General features: G+C 48.0%; 1 protein-coding gene across 1 annotated transcript in view; it reads left to right on the forward strand.

The window, feature by feature from the left end:
• LOC115774843 (NLR family CARD domain-containing protein 3-like) overlaps nucleotides 1–20,625 on the forward strand; it is a 99,048-nt gene that overhangs the window by 46,635 nt on the left and 31,788 nt on the right. Inside the window, exon 8 of the mRNA XM_030722289.1 lies at nucleotides 11,334–11,361. Within this exon, the coding sequence (XP_030578149.1) occupies nucleotides 11,334–11,361 (28 nt within the window). The remainder of the gene's footprint in view (nucleotides 1–11,333; nucleotides 11,362–20,625) is intronic.

Raw genomic sequence — 20,625 nt, forward strand, 5'->3', positions numbered from 1 at the left:
AACTTTCCCAATAAATCCCACAACAGTTTCCGTAAACTCCTCGATGTCTCCGCCCGCGCTGCTGCGAAACATGTCCCAGTCGGTTGAATCCAACGCACCCTGCAGAGCGGCCTCTGTTTGATCAGACCACCGTGTCACTTCTCTCACAGCGGGGGGTTCCTGCCTGAGCCGTTGTTTGTATTTCGGCATTAGAAGGACAGCGGTGTGGTCAGACTTCCCAAAAGGCGGAAGAGGCTTTGCTTTGTAGCCATCTTTGAATGGAGAATAGCAGTGGTCTAGGGTCCTCTTTCCTCTGGTGGGGCAGTCGATGTGTTGAATAAACTCCGGTATCAGCTTTTTCAAGTTTGCACTGTTAAAGTCCCCGGCTACGATGAGAGCCGCATCACGCTGGTTAGCCTGATAGGTGGAAATAGCCTCATGTAGCTTTAAATGTAAATGTCTGGATTCATGCAGTTTAATATCATAAGACTGATTTCTTTTAGGATGTGAGGGTATTTGTAGCACCCGCTTCGAATGTAATCAGTTTATTAAATGCACGTTATCAACAGTTATCAGACCCATAGTTAAGGGCCAGGAGGGGCCGTCTCCACCTCCTAGCCGGTCAAAAAGGTTGTTATCGTTCTAATCGAAGATCACTGTTCCGGTGTGATGTGGACTGGAGTGCATCTGGATTCATGGTAGTCCCTCCCAGCAGTCAGCTACCGCTCTAATTCAGCCGATTTGAATGTTATCAGTCCTTAAATGCACTTTAACAGTTATCAGTCCCATCAGTGTAGTTCAGACTGGCCCTCCTGCACCTGCTAGCCATCTCAGTAGGCTGTTATCACTAATTAGGGCGGAATCCAGATCCACTCCAGACATCCACTCCAGTCCACATCACACCGGAACAGTAATCCTCGATTAGAACGATGATAACAAGCTTTTTGCTGGCTAGGAGGTGGAGACGGCCCCTCGTGGTCCTTAACCACCACCCACAGGTGGCGTCGTAGGGGTCGGGTGCAATGTGTGTTTTTAGCAACCATGACTCAGTCCTGCCTTTAGAACCCCCATGTAAAACATGAAGGATGGGTGATGTAAAGTAGGCTGTGCCTTTGCCCATACACCATGCTCATCTGGATACACTAAGGAGAGGGCCCCAGTTCTCCTTGCCGTTGGACACTGTAAATTTAGTGCTACTGTCCAAACATGTGTGGACCATCTCAGCTCTGCACTGGAGCTGAAGGAGACTCCAGCCTGCTGCTCTTACAGCATAAACCCAATTGAAAGCACAGTAACCAAAACAGGCCCGGATTAAGGTGGGTCTGGGCCCCGGGGCAAGGAGATTGCAAGGGCCCCCCCCTCCCCCCCTCCCGCTCCGAGCCCATACCAACCCAACCCCCCCCCCCCCCCCCCCCCCCCCCCCCGACACACACTCCCCTACAAAAGTCTCTTTCTGCTCTTCCTTCGTGCAAAATCATCTACCAACTCATCAAAGTTCAGCTGTTGCACAAACTGTGATTCAATTGCAAGAAGTGAGAGGGAGTTCAGACGATTTTGGGTCATTTTCATCCTGAGCTCATTTTTTATTCGAGCCATTCTGGAGAATGACCGTTCCCCTTCACAGTTCGTAATTGGCAGAGTCAAGAACAGTCGAAGTGCGATGTAAAGACTTGGAAAAGTGGACTGCAAATCCAAATTTACCACGGTCTTTAGCATTGTATTTGGGCATCTTTGTTCTTTTGGAATGAATGATTTGAATTGAACAAGTTCATCTGCCAGGCTCATGGTTAGATCAGTGGGATATGCTGCAGCAAGTGCTTCGGCCCTTGAAGTGAGCTCACTGATTGACATATTATCAGGCATGAAAAGAACATGAAAAAGATTGGTCAAGTGTGTGTATGCAGTTAACTGATGGTCAAGACAGGACACAAGCTTGTCAATTAGAACATTGAACGTTTCAATTCGAAACTTTTCTTTTCCACCTAATTTAACATCTGGCTCTGCACTTTCATCAGCCATATGTTTGCGCTTCTTTGTGCGCTGGAGATCATGTCTGTAGTCTTGGGAGACTGAATCAGTAACACTTAAGGCTGATCTTTCAAAATGGGCAAAATTGTCTCTCTGTGCTGCCACAAAATCACAAAGAGAACCGAGAAGCTGTGTTGCCGTATTTATGTTGATGTTAGGCTTCTGTAACTGCAGGCTTGTGGCTTGGAACCGCTGCAGTATTGTATCCCAAAAGTATGCCATGACAGCTATCTCTAGGGTGTCCAGCTTGCCACAAAGTGCAGAGGCCTCACTTCTAGTGTCACGTTTCTCCTGTGGATCTTTGGAAATATTGTTCAGTGAATCTCTCAGTTGTGCATAATATTTCCACAGAGCATTTGTTGATTCAGCTCTTGCACTCCAGCGAGTGCCTGACAAGGACTTCAGTGTGAGTTTCACATTTGTATTTCTGAAAACCTTTCCCCACCTGTGTGTTGAAGAGGCACAAAATGTGTACAAAGATTGCAGGAAGTCAAAGAAACGCCCAGCTTCTGGGCTACTGTCAACAGCATTGACACCAACTAAATTCAATGAATGCGCAGCACAGGGGACATAACAAATCAATGGGTTTATGCGTTTCAGATGAGATTGAACTCCATTGTACTTTCCTGACATATTACTTGCATTGTCGTAAGACTGGCCACGACAGTTACTTATGTCTAGGCCCAGGTTCTCCACCATTGCAACAACACACTCAGCCAAATTGCTCCCGCTATGATTCTCAATAGGCTCGAAACCCAGAAACCGCTCAACAACGTCTCCCCCAGCTTCAACAAATCTGAAAATAAAAGTGAGTTGGTCCACATGTGCAAGATCGGGAGTGGAGTCAACGATAACAGAAAAGTATTTGGTCTCTTTTATCTCACTGATAATCGCTTCCTTTGTTCTTTCTCCCATTAAGTGGATAAATTCCCCACAGATTGTGGATGAGAGATAGGACACAGAGCCTTTGCCCTTGCCTCCAAACCTTTGGAGATGGTCAGCTAGAAAAGGGTCAAATTTGGCCAACAGTTCGATAATGCCTAAGAAATTACCATTGTGAGGTGATCCAAACTGCTCGTCATCTCCCCTGAACGCAAGGCCCCTCTCTCCCAAAAACTGAATTACAGCAACAACTCTTCTCAAAACGTCCCGCCAGTATTGCCTTTCTGCATCAATTTGTTTCATAAGATCAGAATCAATTCTTCCTGTGTCTTTGGAACGACTGTGTAATGCTAACATGCAAGCCCTATGCTCCTCATTCCTCTCATGCTCACCGATACGCTCAGAATGTTTCCAATCAGAAAACCCATTGACAAATGCATTGCACTTACTTGAGAACAGTTTGCAAGCAAAACAATAAATGCAACCAGAGGAAGGTGAGTAAAGGAGCCACTGCCTTTCCACAGACTGACCATTAGGTAGACAGCATTTGACTAAGGAATTTGTGAAACTCCTAGTGCCACCCCCCATGGTCATATCTCTAATTGAGGCAGGGTACTTTTCACTCCGATTTTGAAAAGCAACTGCTCCTCTACTAACCAGAATCGACTTAGCCTGTTCAGTAATGGCATTTGCCCACAAAGCAGGGTCATTAACAGTTTCACACCAGGAGTTTGAGGTCCTAGCTGCTAATGGGATACTGGTCTCAGTGTACTCCTCCTGGTCTGACAGTGAGTCTGCTGTTGTAAGAGTACACGAGTCTGGAATGGCTGTGGTATTTGAGCATGAAGCAGAAGATCCATGACTGGAGATGGTGTCCCCAGCTTCTGGGTGGAAACTGAGCTCTGTGTGTGGCCCTGAAGCCTGAGCCTGAGAGGCCAGGTCTACACCGGATTGGATCTGTGTGGGCTCCGGCATGATCAAATCAGTGGTGCTCTCTACACTGCTGCAACTCGGACCACTGATGACATTATCAACATTGGTATCAACATTGGAATCCTTTGGCTTATCAAAAAACCCAGAAATCGAAGGCACATTTTTTAAGAAGTCAGCCTGTTTTGCCTCTCTGTTTTTTTTGGCTCTTCGCTTTGAAGCGCCACTTTTTTGTTTGCAATCCATAGGCCTACTATTAATGACAGTTGCAAAAAAAAACAAAAAAAAAAACAAGACAAACAAAAAACCAAGTCGCCACTGGCTCTGTGAAAGTCACTTGATGACAACACGATATATGATTAAGGGCAGAAGCTAGATAAAGGTAATATCTCAACCGTGTAAGACTTCCTAAGACAGAACAGAATATGATGAAATGATTAAAATGGGAAAAAGTTGCTTATCAGCTTTTTAGTTATTAAAGATGGCCAAAAGTTGCAGTGTGAAGCTTAAAGGCAGAAAGTAGCTGTTGTTTACATATCAAAACTAATAGGCAATGTCGCTAAATTCACTAAATGAAGTTGCCAGAGAATGGCCAAATACAATACAACACTCCTTAAAGTTCGGAAGGTGTTATATTTAAACACGAAATACACTAGCCTTTTAAGGTAGGCTTTTAACCTTTAAAGGTGTAATGTGATATGCGTATAATGTGATATAGTATAATGTGATATAGTACACAATAATAAAATATAAATGTATACAAGCCTTTAAAAGGCTGTTGAATATTAAACTACATATGATGATATAGTATGATATAATATAATACAATATAATATAAATGTATACAAGCCTTTAAAAAGGCTGTTGAATATTAAACTATACGTATAATGATATAGTATAGCTTAATATAATATGATACAAATGAATGCAAGCCTTTAAAAAGGCTGTTGATTATTACAACTAAACAAGTGATGTTGCACAGGTTGAATGCAAAGCAATTTGTCAAGCAGTAAGCCAAGGTCAAGTTCTGAGTGAACAGAAGTGATGCAGGGGGTTATATATATAGAGACAGAGCCAAAGTCTCCGCCCCTTCTTTCAGTCCACTACTTGTGGCCAATTCAGCGACTTTTGATGGTCCCTGGCGACTAAAAATGTCGTGTAGCGCCTTTGGCAACTTTTTGGTCAGCTGATGACTCAACTCATCTTTTCAGTGGCATTGTCCGTTGATTCTCGCTATCCCGACATGCCGCTATTCCGACAACTAATGTAATAAATATTTGCCTTTACTGACGGTTAGGGTTAGGAATAGTTTTAGGGTAAGGCATATGCCTTTATTGACGGTTAAGGTTAGGAATAGTTTTGGGTTAGGCACATTTAATTAAACAGTGTGTCAGTAATAAACAAAACCAAAACATACCGCTATGCCGACAATAGAAATCAATGGCAATAGCGACATGCACCCGGCATAGTCATTGTTTTTCAGCATAAATGTAACTCTGTGCTGCTATCAGAAGTGTTTCTCATGGTGAAATAGTGCTGCAAATTAGCTCTAATCTTTAAAAATTGCTAGCATTGCCCTTTTGCATTATGAACGCAGCCATGCATGCACGTTTTCTAGAGATGAGCGTTGTGTATGACGCTTTGCCGTCATATGTCACGTCATGACGTCATCTGGCGATTTTTCAGAGAGCCAATAGTGACTTTCTGTGATTTCCACAGGAAAATCCATATTGGACATCCAAATTTGTTCAAACCTGCAAAGTTGAGAGGTACAAAATCTTGTGTTCTTAAGGTGAATATCTACTGGTGTATTACTCTCCCCGAAGAGAACTAATAGGTTATAATGACAAGTGAATCACCATGTCATTTTGTGTGCAAACAATATTGTGCAGGAGCAAAATCACTTCCCACAGAATATAGATACAAGTTCTGCTAGCTCTCTACTGGGGCCAGCGTTAGGCCCAGGATATGCGGTGGTCACAAAGCGACAGTGTTGCTAGGTCTAGTAACTTGTGCGCATCTCTAGCGATAAAAGAAACCATCTATTGACTTTGGCGATTTTATGGCGAATCTGGCTGCTCGTCTTTAAAGTGACAAAAATCATTGTTCTCAACATAACTGTAGCTTTGCGCCGCTGTCAGAAGCATTTCTAACGGTGAATCAGTGCTGCAGATTAGCTCTGATCTGTAAAAATCCGCTAGCACTGTCTTCTTCTACTACAGACATAACCGTCCCCACACGTTTTCTAGAGATTGGCATTGCGTGCATGGTGCTGTGACATCATACGTAATGTCATGATGTCATCTGGTGACTTTAAGCGACTTTTCAGAGAGCCAATTGCGACTTTCTGTGATTTTTAGCAGGACTGAGTCCACTGGAAAATCCATATTGGTTTTTCTCTTACAATGGCTGCCTTTCCTCATGGCCCAGGGATCCTCTGGTTGTCGTCCCCCATGCCCCAGGGGCCCTCTGGTTGCCATACATCATGGCTCAGGGGCCCTCTGGTTGCCATATTCTGTGGCCCAGGGGCCCTCTGGTTTTCGTACTGCATGGCCCAGGGACCATCTGGTTGCCATATCCTGTAGCCCAGGGGCCCTTTGATTGCTGTCCCCCTAGGCGCTCTAGTCGCCGTACCGCATAGCCCAGGGGCCCTTTGATTGCCGTTTCCTGTGGCCCAGGGGCCCTATGGTTGCCATATCCCGTGGCTCAGGGGCCCTTTGATAGCCGTCCCCGTGGCCCAGGGGCCCTCTGATTGCCGTCCCCCGTGGCCCAGGGGCCCTCTGGTTGCCATATCCCGTGGTTCAGGGGCCCTTTGCCTTGCCCCGTGGCCCAGGGGCCCTCTGATTGCCGTCCTCCGTGGCCTAGGGGCCCTCTGGTTGCTGTACGACATGGCCCAGGGGCCCTCTGGTTCCTATGTCCTGTGGCCGAGGGCCCTCTGACTGCTGTCACTCCCCCCAGCCCATTTCAGTTAACCCTTATAGACTAAAGAAGTACAACTAAAGAAGATCCTAGAATAGAGGGCTCTATCGCAATCAGCATCGACATCGGTATCTGGATTGTTGTTGGGCCCTCCCTGGGCCCCCTGGATCCATGGGCCCCGGGGCGCCAGCCCCACTCGCCCGGTCGGTAATATGGCCCTGGGTGGGGAGACCTTCTGTTAAAACCTGTCTGTCAGACCATGCAGAAAGCTACATGCACCACACAGCACGTGCTCATTACCCCCCAAGTGGAGTAGTGCGGTAGGCGCTGCTCAGTGACGTGCGGTGAGGGTCGTGACTGGTGAGGCACTGACGTCATCACATCAGATTTACAAACATATAGCTTATTCACCATTTGATTGGCAACAGTTGTTTTGTTTAACATTAACATAGTCTGAAGCAAACCTTTTAGCTCCGGTGTTGGTCTTCCTTTAATTATTATCTTCTGCTTCGATTGAAAGTCCAGTTTAGAAAATTCTTTCAGTTGAGTTATGTAATCTTCCATGTTGAACATAAGGCCAAGCAACAGGAAAAACTAACTGGCCTTGCTAACTGTTTATGGTAGCTTGCCACCGAGGAGTCGTAGAGTCCCTGGGATCACCAGCGCCCCCTACCATGAGGCACGAGAACTGCGTGCCTCACCTAGTGTCTCTTCGCAGCAGTTTCATGATCGCTCAACACAAGAATGCATTACACACACATACAGTTGTTAATGAAAAAACAAAAAAAAACTGTGCATTATATACACCAGCTAAAATATAGAAATTTAGTTCATATAGTAAAAGTGTTAGAACATTTTAATAGCCACATGCAAAGGGAAAGTAATCCGGTCTCACTGCATAGCATGCCAGCACAGTTAGTAGTCATTGGCAATGACTATACTGAGCCGCACCACGGATTGCGCAATCCGTGGTGCGGCTCGCCGGGCTGGTGCCTCACCGTTCGTCTCTTAGTATTTGACCGGCAAATGCGAAAATTCAACGATTTTGAAAAAAACTAATCTAAAAATGGTGTAGTTAAATGGAAAATAACTTTAAAATACAAATCACTGAATGAATATAACCATTTAATTTATTTTTTAATTTTATATTTCCACGATGACAGGTGAGGCCGTGCCTCACCTGCCTCCCCTGACTGCACGTCACTGGCGCTGCTGCAGCGATCGCTATGGGGGGTTGGGGGGGGAGCGCCGGCGGGGATGCTCGCCCAGGGCGCCAAACAGGCTAGGACCGCCACTGCCGCGGAAGAGAAAAATACTTGATTTTTAAATCTTTAACTCTCGTGCTTTTATTTTGCTGTCGCAACATAGCGGCATGTCACTGCGCTCCCCCCGCCCCCCTCTGAACAGCTCTGAGTGTTCGGGAGGCGGAGCCAGCGGCAGGAGTCAGGAACTCTTTGAATGAAGTGAAACGGTCTGTCGGGAATATAAATTGTTTATAACGTCTTGTTGTCAGTTTACTTTCATATATATATAACTTATTATTTTTATTGATATTTATTAGATTTTGTTTTTGTTGGCCAAACAGAATTTCAAACTTTAGGCATATTTTAATAGCAGTTTTTTTTGTTTGTTTTTTTACTTAAGATTGATATTAAAAGGTGAAGAATTTGTTCATTACATTATCTGTGAGGGTTCTTTCATGTCAGAATGTTGTTTAATTAAAGAACCAGTTCTACTGCCAGTCAACCTACATAAATGCATTTTTTACCATTATTAAATGTTTTCGACCAATAAAACATATCAGAATTTGCACTTGTGTGTGCTACTAAATTAGTTTTGTGCTACTGAAATATTTATCTTGCTAGTACCAGTGCGGCCCCCTGATAAAGTAAGAGTACAGCCCTGGAATGACATGGTCATTATATTTGATAAAAGACTCAAGTCATTTTGTTTGGTGGTTTGCCCACGTCTTACGATTATAAAACATAATTATACATGCAATCATATAGGTGTACACATTATTTTTCCAAGAAACATTTGATGCAAACTTTGTATGCATATGGGGGTGTGTGTTGTGTCCTGTTCGCAGTGGGGGCAGTGGGTGCCGGCCTGGAGTACGGTGGTGTCCTGGGGGTGCGGTCACCTCAGGCCCTGGACCTGCCTTCCCTGGGCTGCGGGGGGGTGTAGGGAACTGGGGTGCCTAGTGAGCCAGTAGCTAGCTGGCTCTCTTCCTCCGGGGGGTAGTCCTCTGCCTCCCGGTCATATTTATCCTGGCCCCTCCCCTCCTCCCACTCAGTTAAACATCACATTATGCACACGTAGGTTCTCGGGGGAGGGGGGCTCGTGCTGCAGTGAGTGGGGCCATCACCTTGGCTCTGCTCGCTGTGCTGCGTGATGTCCCACTCCACCTTTTTTAATTGCATTATACAGCTCACAACACATCATAGTACATATAGGGCCTTGGGGGGCAGGTGTGTCACACAGTGGTTAGTGGGTGGCACTGCTGAGGTGGCCCCACTTGTCTGTTCACTGCTGCCTGCACCTCAATTTTATTTACATCTTAGACATTGAGGGCCTTGGGGGGGCAGTGTGGATGGGCGCTGTTATTCAGTGCTCATATTACATCTGTCCCTCCAATTTTAAAAGCACTGTAGTTTTCACACAGCCATACACATTCTTCTCAGCACATACACTCACATCACCCCCCCTAACACGCTGAATGGGAGGAGGGGGCGGGCGGGCCTTCTCACACCCCAGTTCCATGCACCCCGCCTGGGATGGGGACTGGCTCATTGTTCGGGGCTGGGTTGGCTGCTTCCCTGGGTTGCCGCTGGCTCAGTGCTGGTACCCGCTCTCCCACATTAGGTGTCCATGTATGTTACATGTGCGTATGCATGAGTGTGTGACTGGTGCATGCGAATGTGCGTGCGTGTGTATGTGCGTGTGTGTACATGAGGGAACGACTGGTACGTGTGTGTGTGTGTGTGTGTGTGCGTGTGAGTGTGAGTGTGTATGCATGAGTGTGTGACTGGTGCATGCGAATGTGCGTGCGTGTGTATGTGCGTGTGTGTACATGAGGGAACGACTGGTACGTGTGTGTGTGTGTGTACGTGCGTGCTTGTGAGAGTGTGTGTGTGTGGACAGCTGGGCCTGGGTTGGTGGCTTGCCAAGCCTTGGCACCTGTGGGACACGGAGGGCGGGAGTTACCCCTCCCTACCACTCCACGCTGCTCCCCACTGGTCGTCACTGCCGCCCCTGGGGTGTGGGTGCCCGTGGGTCCTGGGATGTGTGGCCGGATGTCTCGGCATGGTTTTTGGCCTGCTCCCTTGGCGGCCGTGGCCTGGGGGTGGCTTGGGCCTCTTTGGCGCGTGGGGGGCCCCTGCCGGGTCTCGGGCTGCTCTCGGGCGCTTGGGGCCTCGGGGGCCGCATGCCTGGCTCGTGCTGGGGGTGCCGGCCTGCCGGGGGGGGGGGGTGGGCTGCCCGTCGTCTCTGGCTCTCTGGACTCTAGCCCCTGGATTGTGGGGGTTCCGTCTGTGGCCTCCCTCCTTCCTCTTCTGGGGAGTGTACGCGGTTACCATCGGGATGTGTGGCCCCAAGTCTTCTGAGCTCCTGGGCTGTGGATGGCCTGGGTCCCCTGGGTCCTTCCCTATTTGCCTCTGGATCGCGGGGGCATGGTTGCAGTTTCTCGCCCTCATTATCGAATACATTGCATGACAAAGGCGCATACACACACATTACTACAAACAATAAACTTGTGTGTGTGTGTGTGTGTGTGTGTATGTATGTGCATATGGGTGTGTGTGTGTGTGTGTGTGTGTGTGTGTGTGTGTGTGTGTGTGTGTGTGTGTGTGTGAGTACATCAACCCCTTTTATTTTTTTATTTATTTATTTTTTTCTATCTCCTTTCTTCCTTTTATCCCCCCCCCCCCCCCCCTTTTTCTCCCCCCCACCTCTTGTTCTTGCCCCTTCCTTGTTGCCTGTCAGACCTGGCATGAATAACTAAATAAAAAGATAAATAAATAAAAATAAAATTGCAAACATTAACAAGAAGAGCCTATAGGAAACATATAGAGCTGTTCTTGTCAAAGCAAATATGTTTGGTACATCAGTGCATTCGGATCATCATTCCGATTTCATTTCAAACTTCTAGGTGGAGACATAGCAAGGAGGAACAGTTAAAACAGGAAGATCAGATACACAAGCTCAATGCAGAAAATGAGCAACACCCTTCTAAAGATAAAGTTAATCAGATCTTAACACTCAAGTAGCGCTTAAATACAAACACAGTTTGGGGATAAACCACGCAAACTCTGGCCAGACAGCTGTGTAAGCTAGAGAATGAGTGCTCAAGTCACAAGACTAAATCAGAGAGCTGGGTACTCCTAACTTAAGATTAATGAACAGTTTGAACAGTTTTATGAAAGGTTATACAAGTCACAACCAAAAGCAACAGAAGATATTCAGGCTTTCCTGGATGACTGCCAGCTCCCAACTTAAAACCAAACTGACCGTAACTATGTAGGAGCTGTGATTACAAACAAGGAAATTACAGAATCCATACAATCTTTGAAAATCAGAATCAGAATCAGAATCAGAAGGTTTTATTGCCATATGGGTGAACAGGTTCACAGCATTAGGAAATTGCTGCGGTACTTCGTGCTTACAGAAAAATAGCATTTTGAGCGCTCAAGTAGAGTAGAAAAGCACTATATGAGAACCATTTCATTTAGTAGTCCAGACCAGACTGGGTTTATCCCTCAGAAACACTCATACTTTAATTTTTGGCATTTATTTAACATTATGTATTCCCCATGGCACCCCAAGGAGGACCTTTTGATACTGTCATTGGATGCTGAAAAGACATCCGACCAGGTGTAATGGGCTTATTTAATTGCAGTCCCTCACAAATTTGAAATTGGCAATAGCTTTAACCATGAAATGAATCTATTATATAATAGTCCATATTCTAAAATACTAACTAACCATACTCCCTCTCCCAGCTTCAAGTTGCGCTGGGGAACGAGGCAGGGCTGTCCTTTAATTCCATTGTTGTTCGCACTGGCAATAAAGTCCCAGCTAAGAGAATACAAACACACAGAGAGAGATTTATGGATACAATACAAAAATAAAACGTTAGCTAAATATCTCTTCATGCAAACGATATTCTTCTTTACATACCACAATCACACACACACACACAGATAGCAAAATGATTCCTGAACGGATCTGCCCCGGATGGATCATGGACTCCATAATATATCCGTAAAACTGGTCCAGATCAGAGTCCACTTGTACGGATCCAGCATGGATCAGGATCACAGGAGCAGACCCAAAACGGCTCCGCTCATTTCCCAGCTCATCCGGCCCGGAGCTGCTTTGGATTCGTTAAACAAATGCAGCCCGGATCACTCTCTGTGGCTTGTCATCTGTCCAGACAGCTAGCAACAACAGCTGTTATAAGCTAACATTATGCCAGCTAACTTTAGACTCGAGTGTCCTGAAATCCCACTTCCTCTCCGACCTTTCTGATGACATTATCACTTCGTATGAGTTTATTCTAATGTTGCAGGTCAGTGATGATGGATCCACTTCAAAGACAGGTTCACTAACAGAGGCTAACAGCAGTATAAACTAGGGATGCGCCGATCCGATATTCAGCATCGGTCCGATACTGGCCTAAATTACTGGATCGGATATCGGAAAGAAATATAAAAATGTAATCCGATACATTAAATAACGTTTCGCTCACATTAGAATCAGAATCAGAATCAGAATCAGAATCTTTACTGTCATTGTACACAGAAGTTGCACAACGAAATTTAAAATGCATTCCTTTCTAGGTGCCTCAGACAATAAATAATAAAATAATAAAAATATGAGTGATAAAAATGATTACTAAAATACAGTGCACAATAGTAAATTAACAGACGAATCTAGCCCCAATACACACACCAACGCACGCACACAGTCAGCACTACCACCCCCCATCACTGTCCAAACCACACAGAGTTCAGTTCAATGATAGCCCTGGCATAAAAGCTGTTCCTCAGTCTGTTTGTTCTGGCCTTCATTGTCCTGAAACATCTGCCTGATGGCAGTAGCTGAAACAAGGAGTGTCCAGGGTGTGAGGGATCCTGGAGGATGTTCTGTGCCCTCCTCTGGCAGCGGGCATTGAACAGTTCCTGGAGGAAGGGCAGGGGACAGCCTATGATCTTTTGAGCCGTGTTGATGATTCGCTGGAGTGTTTTCCTGTCTGCTGCTGTGCAGCTGTTGAACCACACGCACAGACAGTAGGTCAGGATGCTCTCTACACAGCAACGGTAGAAGGACACCAGCAGATTCTGGGTCAGATAGTTGCTCCTAAGAACCCTCAGGAAATGCAGTCTCTGTTGGGCCTTCCTGACAATGCTGGTCGTATTGATACTCCAGGTCAAATCATCCTGCAGATGTACTCCCAGGAACCTAAAATCTGAAACCAGCTCCACTTCATCCCCCTCGATGAACAGAGGTTGAATGACATGCGTTGTCCTCCTAAAGTCTACTACCATCTCCTTTGTCTTAGTGGTGTTCAGGATCAAGTTATTCTCACTGCACCACCTTGACAGCCGCTGCACCTCGTCCCGGTATGCTGACTCATCCCCGCCTGATATGAGCCCCACCACAGTGGTGTCATCCGCAAACTTAATGATGCAGTTACTGGCATGTATGGAGGTGCAGTCATGTGTGTAGAGGGTGAAGAGTAGGGGACTCAGCACACAGCCCTGTGGAGAGCCGGTGCTGAGGCTGATGGCTGAAGAGATGTGGGGACCTACTCTTACCCTCTGGGAACGGTCTGTCAGGACGTCCTTGATCCAAAGACAGGTGGAGCGTGGTATCCCCAGATCTGACAGTTTAGTCACCAGTCTGCCAGGAAGGATGGTGTTAAACGCCGAGCTGAAGTCCACAAAGAGCAGCCGAGCGTAGTTCCCCCCCTGCTCCAGGTGAGAGAAGGCAGAGTGGAGGGCCGTGGCAATGGCGTCCTCTGTGGACCGGTTGGCTCTGTAGGCAAACTGGTGGGGGTCTAGTCTGGGGGAGAGACTGGAGATGACGTGAGCCCGGACAAGCTTTTCAAAGCACTTCATAACAATTGGTGTGAGTGCTACTGGCCTGTAGTCATTCAAACCTCTGATAGTGTTCTTCTTGGGGATGGGGACGATAATGGAGGACTTCAGGCAGGAAGGGACAGCAGCCTGGCTCAGGGACTGGTTAAAAATGCTGGTAAAAATACCAGCCAGCTGAGCCGCACAGACCTTCAGTATCCGTCCAGAGACACCATCGGGCCCCACAGCTTTCCTGGGGTTCACAGTTTCCAGCATACGCCTCACCTCTTGCTCTTGCAGCCTGAGGATGCTGCTGCTGCCTGCTGAGGGATGTTGGATGGCTGTCTCTGGTTGCTGTACCTCAAAGTGTGCAAAGAAGCTGTTCAGCTCCTCTGCCAGATTGATGTTACGCTGATCAACTAACAGGCTGGGTTTGTAGTTCAAAATATGCCGAACCCCTTGCCACACCTGCCTGAAGTCGTGGCTCTGGAAACAGTCCTCAATCCTCCTCTTATACACAGCCTTGGCCTCCCTGATGCCCCTCTTCAGGTTGGCTCTGGCAGCGCTGTAAAGCGCCCCATCACCAGCTCTGAAGGCGATGTTCCTTTCTCTGAGTAAGCTCTGCACCTTTCCATTCATCCATGGCTTTCTATTTGGAAAAACCCGGATATTCTTGTCCACAGTTACAGTGTCGGTGCAGAACTTGATGTAGTCCAGAACAGCCGAGGTGTACTGCTCCAGGTCCTGGTGCTTGAATACGTCCCAGTCAGTTGTTTCAAAGCAGTCCTGCAGCTGTTGAGAGGCACCTTCAGGCCAGGTCTGAACAGTCTTAGATGTAGAAAGAGCAGTTTTGCTGAGGGGGGTGTATGCTGGAATCATAAGCAGGGACAGATGGTCTGACTGGCCCAGATGTGGCAGTGGCACAGCCCTGAAACCCAGCTTGATGTTAGAGTAGACTTTATCCAGTGTGTTGTTCCCTCTTGTAGGGCATTTAACATGCTGATGGAACTTGGGTAGAACAGTCTTTAAATCGACATGGTTAAAGTCTCCTGCAATGATGTGTACAGCCTCAGGATATCTGCTCTGTTGACTGCAAACCGTGTCATGTAAGAGACTAACAGCCGAGTTAGCATTAGCATCAGGGGGAAGATAAACAACAGTGATCAAAACAGCTGTAAACTCACGGGGCAGATAGATGGGCCTGCATTTAACAGTCATGTACTCCAGGTCCGGAGAGCAGTGGCTGTTCACAGTCATACTGTCTGTACACCAGCTGTTGTTTACATACAAGCACACACCCCCTCCTCTGCTCTTACCGGAGGTCCGCATTCTGTCATGCCGGTGCGTTGTCCTGCCGGCTAGCTCGATGGCTGCATCAGGAATGGATGAATGAAGCCAGGTCTCAGTGAAGAGCAAAACGCAGCAGTCCTTCACGGTCCTGTTTGTAGCCACCAGCAGTCTCAACTCATCCATTTTATTCGGGAGTGATCTTACATTGGCGAGGAAAACACTGGGTAATGGAGGTCTATGAGGCCGTTTACGTAGCCTCTCCAAAACGCCAGCTCTGCCGCCTCTTTTCTGCCTCCTTTCTCTGCGCCGTCTCCGTCTGCGACCCCCCCCTCACAGGGATGATGAACCACAAAGAGCCAGGTGGTCTGGCGATGTCCACCGGGATGTTGTGAGAGTGGAGGAAGTCAGCCATAACCGCCTGCTCACTTTGTGCTCCTATATGTAGGAGTTCGTGCCGTCTGTATGTTATAATGTCCGCCCGACATAATGGTGATGTGTTGAGCCACAGTTGAAGCACACATAACAACATACACAATTTCACAGAGCACCGAAAAGGAGAGCACTGAGCCGCTGCGACTATGCGCGCCGCCATCTTGTTGATCATCCTGTTTTCCAATTCAGGATGTATTAAAGGGCTCAGTTGTCGTCTTCTTCTTCTTGTGGGTTTGCGGTTGACCAAACCAGCTTAGAGCTGCATTACCGCCACCTACTGGAATGGAGTGGGGGATCAGAAGTTAGAAAACAACCCCCCTCAGTTCTCGTCGCGACAGATTCCCTTTGACACTGAGCGATCATCGCTGACATGTTTTTCCGCCTCCACCGCTCTCTGCCTTGTTTGTGTGTTGTGCTCGCTATGCTGAGAATCAGCTGTTATTTTTTTGTCTACTTCAGCTCCCGGACATACTGCTAGCGAACGGAGCTATTAGCACTGGTGACCATCCGGTACCGGAAGAACCCCTTCGCCGTCAAAATATTTTTGATACTTTAATCCCTGATTTGTGACTAAATATAGACCTGCAGTAGAAACGTATTTAGGAGAATGCTTGTGAATATAAAGCATTACAAGATTGCGCTCACGCAGCCCCTAGTTTTTCACGTGTACACTGATGACGCAACAGCAGCAATCAGCTGATTTACGTGCAGTCTGTCTCCACAAGCGGAAAGAGGCGGAGCCGGTGAGCTCAGATGGAGCAGAAGGAAATGTTTTTCTAGTGTCCAAAAGAAGCCTTTTCGTCCCTGTAACCTCCATTAAACCTTTACTGGGAAACAGCTGGAGGTCCTTCATCAACCACCTGATCAGTAAGTGAAGAAAAGAGAACTTTGTAGCTGCTCCATCCACCCTGTTTGTTTCACACAGGGAAAAACTGCAGTACGGAAGTTAAAATATGCAGATGAACTGTTAATATGAAAAAAAGTATTTCTTATCCAGTTACTTGGGTAATCAATATAAATAGAATACACAATTGCTAAAATAATCAATAGTTGCAGCCCTAATGAAATTTGCAACATGCCATAAGCATCACCTTCTCACACAGAAGCAACAGGATTCAGGTGATAGTTATTGTGGTAAGTAAGTAAAGTTTATTTATATAGCGTTTTTCACAGACAGAAAAGCACTGTACAATAATTAAAACACAATACCACCCCCCACTCCCAGAAAACACTATGTTAAAAACATAATAACATTACCATATTAAAAGAAAAAAGAATAAAAATAAAGTCAGAAACCAGAAAGCCTGGTTAAACAGAAAAGTTTTCAAATATTTTTTAAATGACGCCACAGAGTCAGCTAAATGGAGCTGCAGTGGTAAACAGTTCCAGAGCTTTGGTGCCACTGCCTAAAAAGCTCTGCCCGCCCTGGTCCTTAGTCTTGTATGTGGGACAACTAAAAGACTTTGATTTTGTTGTGTGAGAGACTGTTGACTTCTTTTTTTTAAAAATGTTTTTAAATGCCTGGATCAATTTTAAATATCAGATTTATATCGGTATCGGCCGATATCCAAATGTAAAATATCGGTACTGGACATAAAAAAGTGGTATCGTGCCATCCCTAGTATAAACACCAGGGCTCACTGACTGAGGTCAGGATGTCCTCAGGAGTATCACTGACACTCCTCAGCAGAGCTTTACTGACTTGTATTGAACTCCTTTTACAAAGTTTTCCAGCCTCCTCCAGAGCAACTGGCACACTGACAGCTGGAGAAACTCAGCTGTTTTTACTCAGTGTTGAAGAGTGAAGTGGGCTTGTATTAATAGTAACTGCTGTGGCTGTCAGACAAAGAGAGACACAGACACGGGACAGAGACGCAGACTAGACGTCAATGGCGGTGGCGGCAGTGGGGTTGGGGTCAAGGAGACCCCAGGTCTCCCAATGGCGGTGGCGGCGGCGGCGGCGGTGGGGTGGGGGTCAAGGAGACCCCAGAGGGTGCCAGAGGGCAGGATGAGGAAAAATATCGTGACACGGAGGGAGATTGCGACAGGGAGGATGAGGATGATGATGATGATGATGATGATGATGATGATGATGATGATGAAGGAGATTACGATACAGAAGAAGAAGAAGAAGAGGAAGGTGCCGGAGGGCATGATGAGGAGAGAGATCGCGACATGGAGGAGGAGGAGGATGAGGAGGAGGAATCGATGATGGTGTCGAATCGAGGGACGGTTACGTGGAGATCGACTCCGTTCTCCTCCGATCGCCGGCATCGTTTCTCGCGACGGCAGCGGTGCGTCTCTTCGTCTTCGTCGAACCCGGGTCCCACGGAGCGCGCCCGCGACGCCGTGTCGCAAAACTCGACGGCTTCGGCGTTCCTGGCGTACTTTGAACCCCAACTCGAGGACCGGGTGATCGCGATGACGAACCTGGAGGCCGGCAGGAGGGCTGGGGCGGGGAGGGGGATCGACGGCTGGCGACCCATGGGTTGAGCGGAGTTTCGCGCGTACGTGGGACTGCTGATCCTCGCCGGCGTGTACAGGTCGAGGGGCGAGGCATGCGAGAGCCTGTGGCATGCAGAGACCGGTCGCTCGATATTTCGCGCGACCATGCCCCTCAAGGCGTTCCGCGCGTACTCCGCGGCCCTGCGATTTGACGATCGCGACACCAGAGAGGCCAGGCACCTGGCCGCCGGGCACGACAATCTGGCGCCCAACAGGGAAGTGTGGGACGCGTGGTGCGAGAGGCTGCCTCTCCTGTACGAGCCCGGACCCGAGGTCACGGTGGACGAGACGCTGGTTCCCTTCAAAGGTGCGTGTGTGTGTGTGTGTGTGTGTGTGTGGGTGCGTGCGTGTGCGGTGTGCGTGTACGACGGAGGTGTAAGAAAAAAAAGAAAAAAAAAAAAAGAAGAAAAACAAAAACTCCTATTCTACACCCCACCCCCACCCCCTCACCCCAGGTCGATGTCCCTTCAAGCAATACATGCCCAGCAAGCCGGCCAGCTACGGGATCAAGCTGTGGGTGGCGTGCGACGCCAAGTCCAGCTACGCGTGGAAGATGCTGGTGTACACCGGGAAACGCGACAAGCGAGGTCCTCCCGAGAAAAACCTGGCATCCAGAGTGGTGCTCGAGCTCACCGAGGGACTGGGACCGGACCGCAACGTCACCTTCGACAACTTCTTCACGTCGTACGAGCTGGTCAGGAGGCTGTTCGTCCAAAGGGGCCTCACCTCGCTGGGGACCTTGCGCGCGAACAGGGCCGAGATCCCCAGGCGACTGCTCGAAGTCGAGGGCAGACCGGTGCCGTCGTCGCGATTCGCGTTCTCGTTGACCGCTGAGCCTCCCGACGCGGCCGTGGTCATACCTGGCCAAGCGCAACAAGAACGTGCTGCTCCTCACCACGCACGAGCAGCACATGCGCGCCCCGGGGCTGAGCGGGCGAGCGGACGGGAAGCCCCTGGCGGTGCTCCACTACAATCGCACCAAGGAAGGCGTGGACAACCTGGACAAGGTGTTGGGCATGTACAGTTACAGGAGAAGGATGACTCGCTGGCCCCTGGCCCTATTTTACAACATGGTGGACGTGTCCGCGTACAATGCCTTCGTGCTGTGGAGGGAGCTGAATCCCGCCTGGATGCCGGGCAACCGCAACAAACACAGGCTGTTCCTGGAACGGCTGGGCAAAGAGCTGGAGGCTGATGCAGCCGCCACCAGAGAGGGGACGAAGGAGAGGGCGAGGGGTAACGGCGACGGCAAAAGCAACAACGCGACAGGGTCGTCGTGCGACGGCAGGCGCGGCGGCGAGTCCGAGGCGAGGAGGAAGAGGTGTCGCGTGTGCCACAGGAGCAGGGACGCCAAGACCAAGACTCTGTGTCGCGGCTGTCGCGTGCACGTGTGCAGCAAGTGCACCGTGGTCTACTGTCCAAACTGCGCCTCAGCCCCGTGTCAGTGATATACGCACACGCGCACACACACACACACACACACGTGGCCAGTGCGCCACTGCCCAATACGCCTCGGCCCCGTGTTAGTGATAAACACGCACACACACACACACACACACACACACACACACACACACACACACACACACACACACACACACAGGGTCTAAGCAGCACTATGGGGATTCACTCTGTCAGGGGGTCTGTTCGACCCCACCTGAGACCCACGTATGTATCACGCGTTTGCGAGTCCCCATTGCAGAGGTGCCCCGGACACATTCTCGTGAATTCAAATGCAGTGGGAGCACAAGGGTTAAAACACTAACACAATGCTGGGCAGTATTCAGGAAAATGAGAGATGGAGAGTTGTGAGTGAGAAAAGTGCAAACTGTTTAAATGAGTTTTAGGATTAGAGTGAGAAGTGCATCAACACAGTAACAAATATGCTCAGCAGTGAAGCATGTGTATGAACAACAGTAGTGTGTATAAAAACAATGAGAAATGTTAATGTGGGCGAGGACACGCCTTCCTGATCACCATGATTATCTCTGCTGTGAGAACTGTTCCAAATTGATTGAGAAGAAACTGTAACAGCATTTAAAAAAAAAAAAACATTTTCATGGGAGGCTAATAATTCTGTCTTTATCTGTTGCTTCATTTCTTGGTGAAGAAGCCACAATGAACAGGCAAAATTCTGGAGCAGGACTGGTGACCGGCCCGCCTTACACCACAACCACTGAGCTTATTGCCCTGTGCTGGGGCTTTAAATCCTTGCAGATCGAAAATAACAAGCTCAAGGAGGATGCTAATCGACTGCAGCAACTCCGGGAAGAAGAAACAAAAGTAAAAATGGTAAATGGACTAATTCTTATATAGCGCTTTTCTACTCAGTATGAGCACTCAAAGCGCTTATACAGCCTGTTTGCATTCACCCATGCACTCCCATTCATACAAGCACTTCCATTGTTACGAAGATAAGTGCTTTTTTAATTAACTAACACTCACACGCATTCATACTCCGACAGAACGGTCGGAGAGCAACTTGGGGTTAAGTATCTTGCCCAAGGATACATTGGCATGTAGCCTGGAGTAGCCAGGATTTGAACCGCTGACCTTCCGATCAGCAGGTGACCTGCTCTAC

The sequence above is a fragment of the Archocentrus centrarchus genome, chromosome 24 (assembly GCF_007364275.1).
Source record: "Archocentrus centrarchus isolate MPI-CPG fArcCen1 chromosome 24, fArcCen1, whole genome shotgun sequence".
Taxonomy (NCBI): domain Eukaryota; kingdom Metazoa; phylum Chordata; class Actinopteri; order Cichliformes; family Cichlidae; genus Archocentrus; species Archocentrus centrarchus.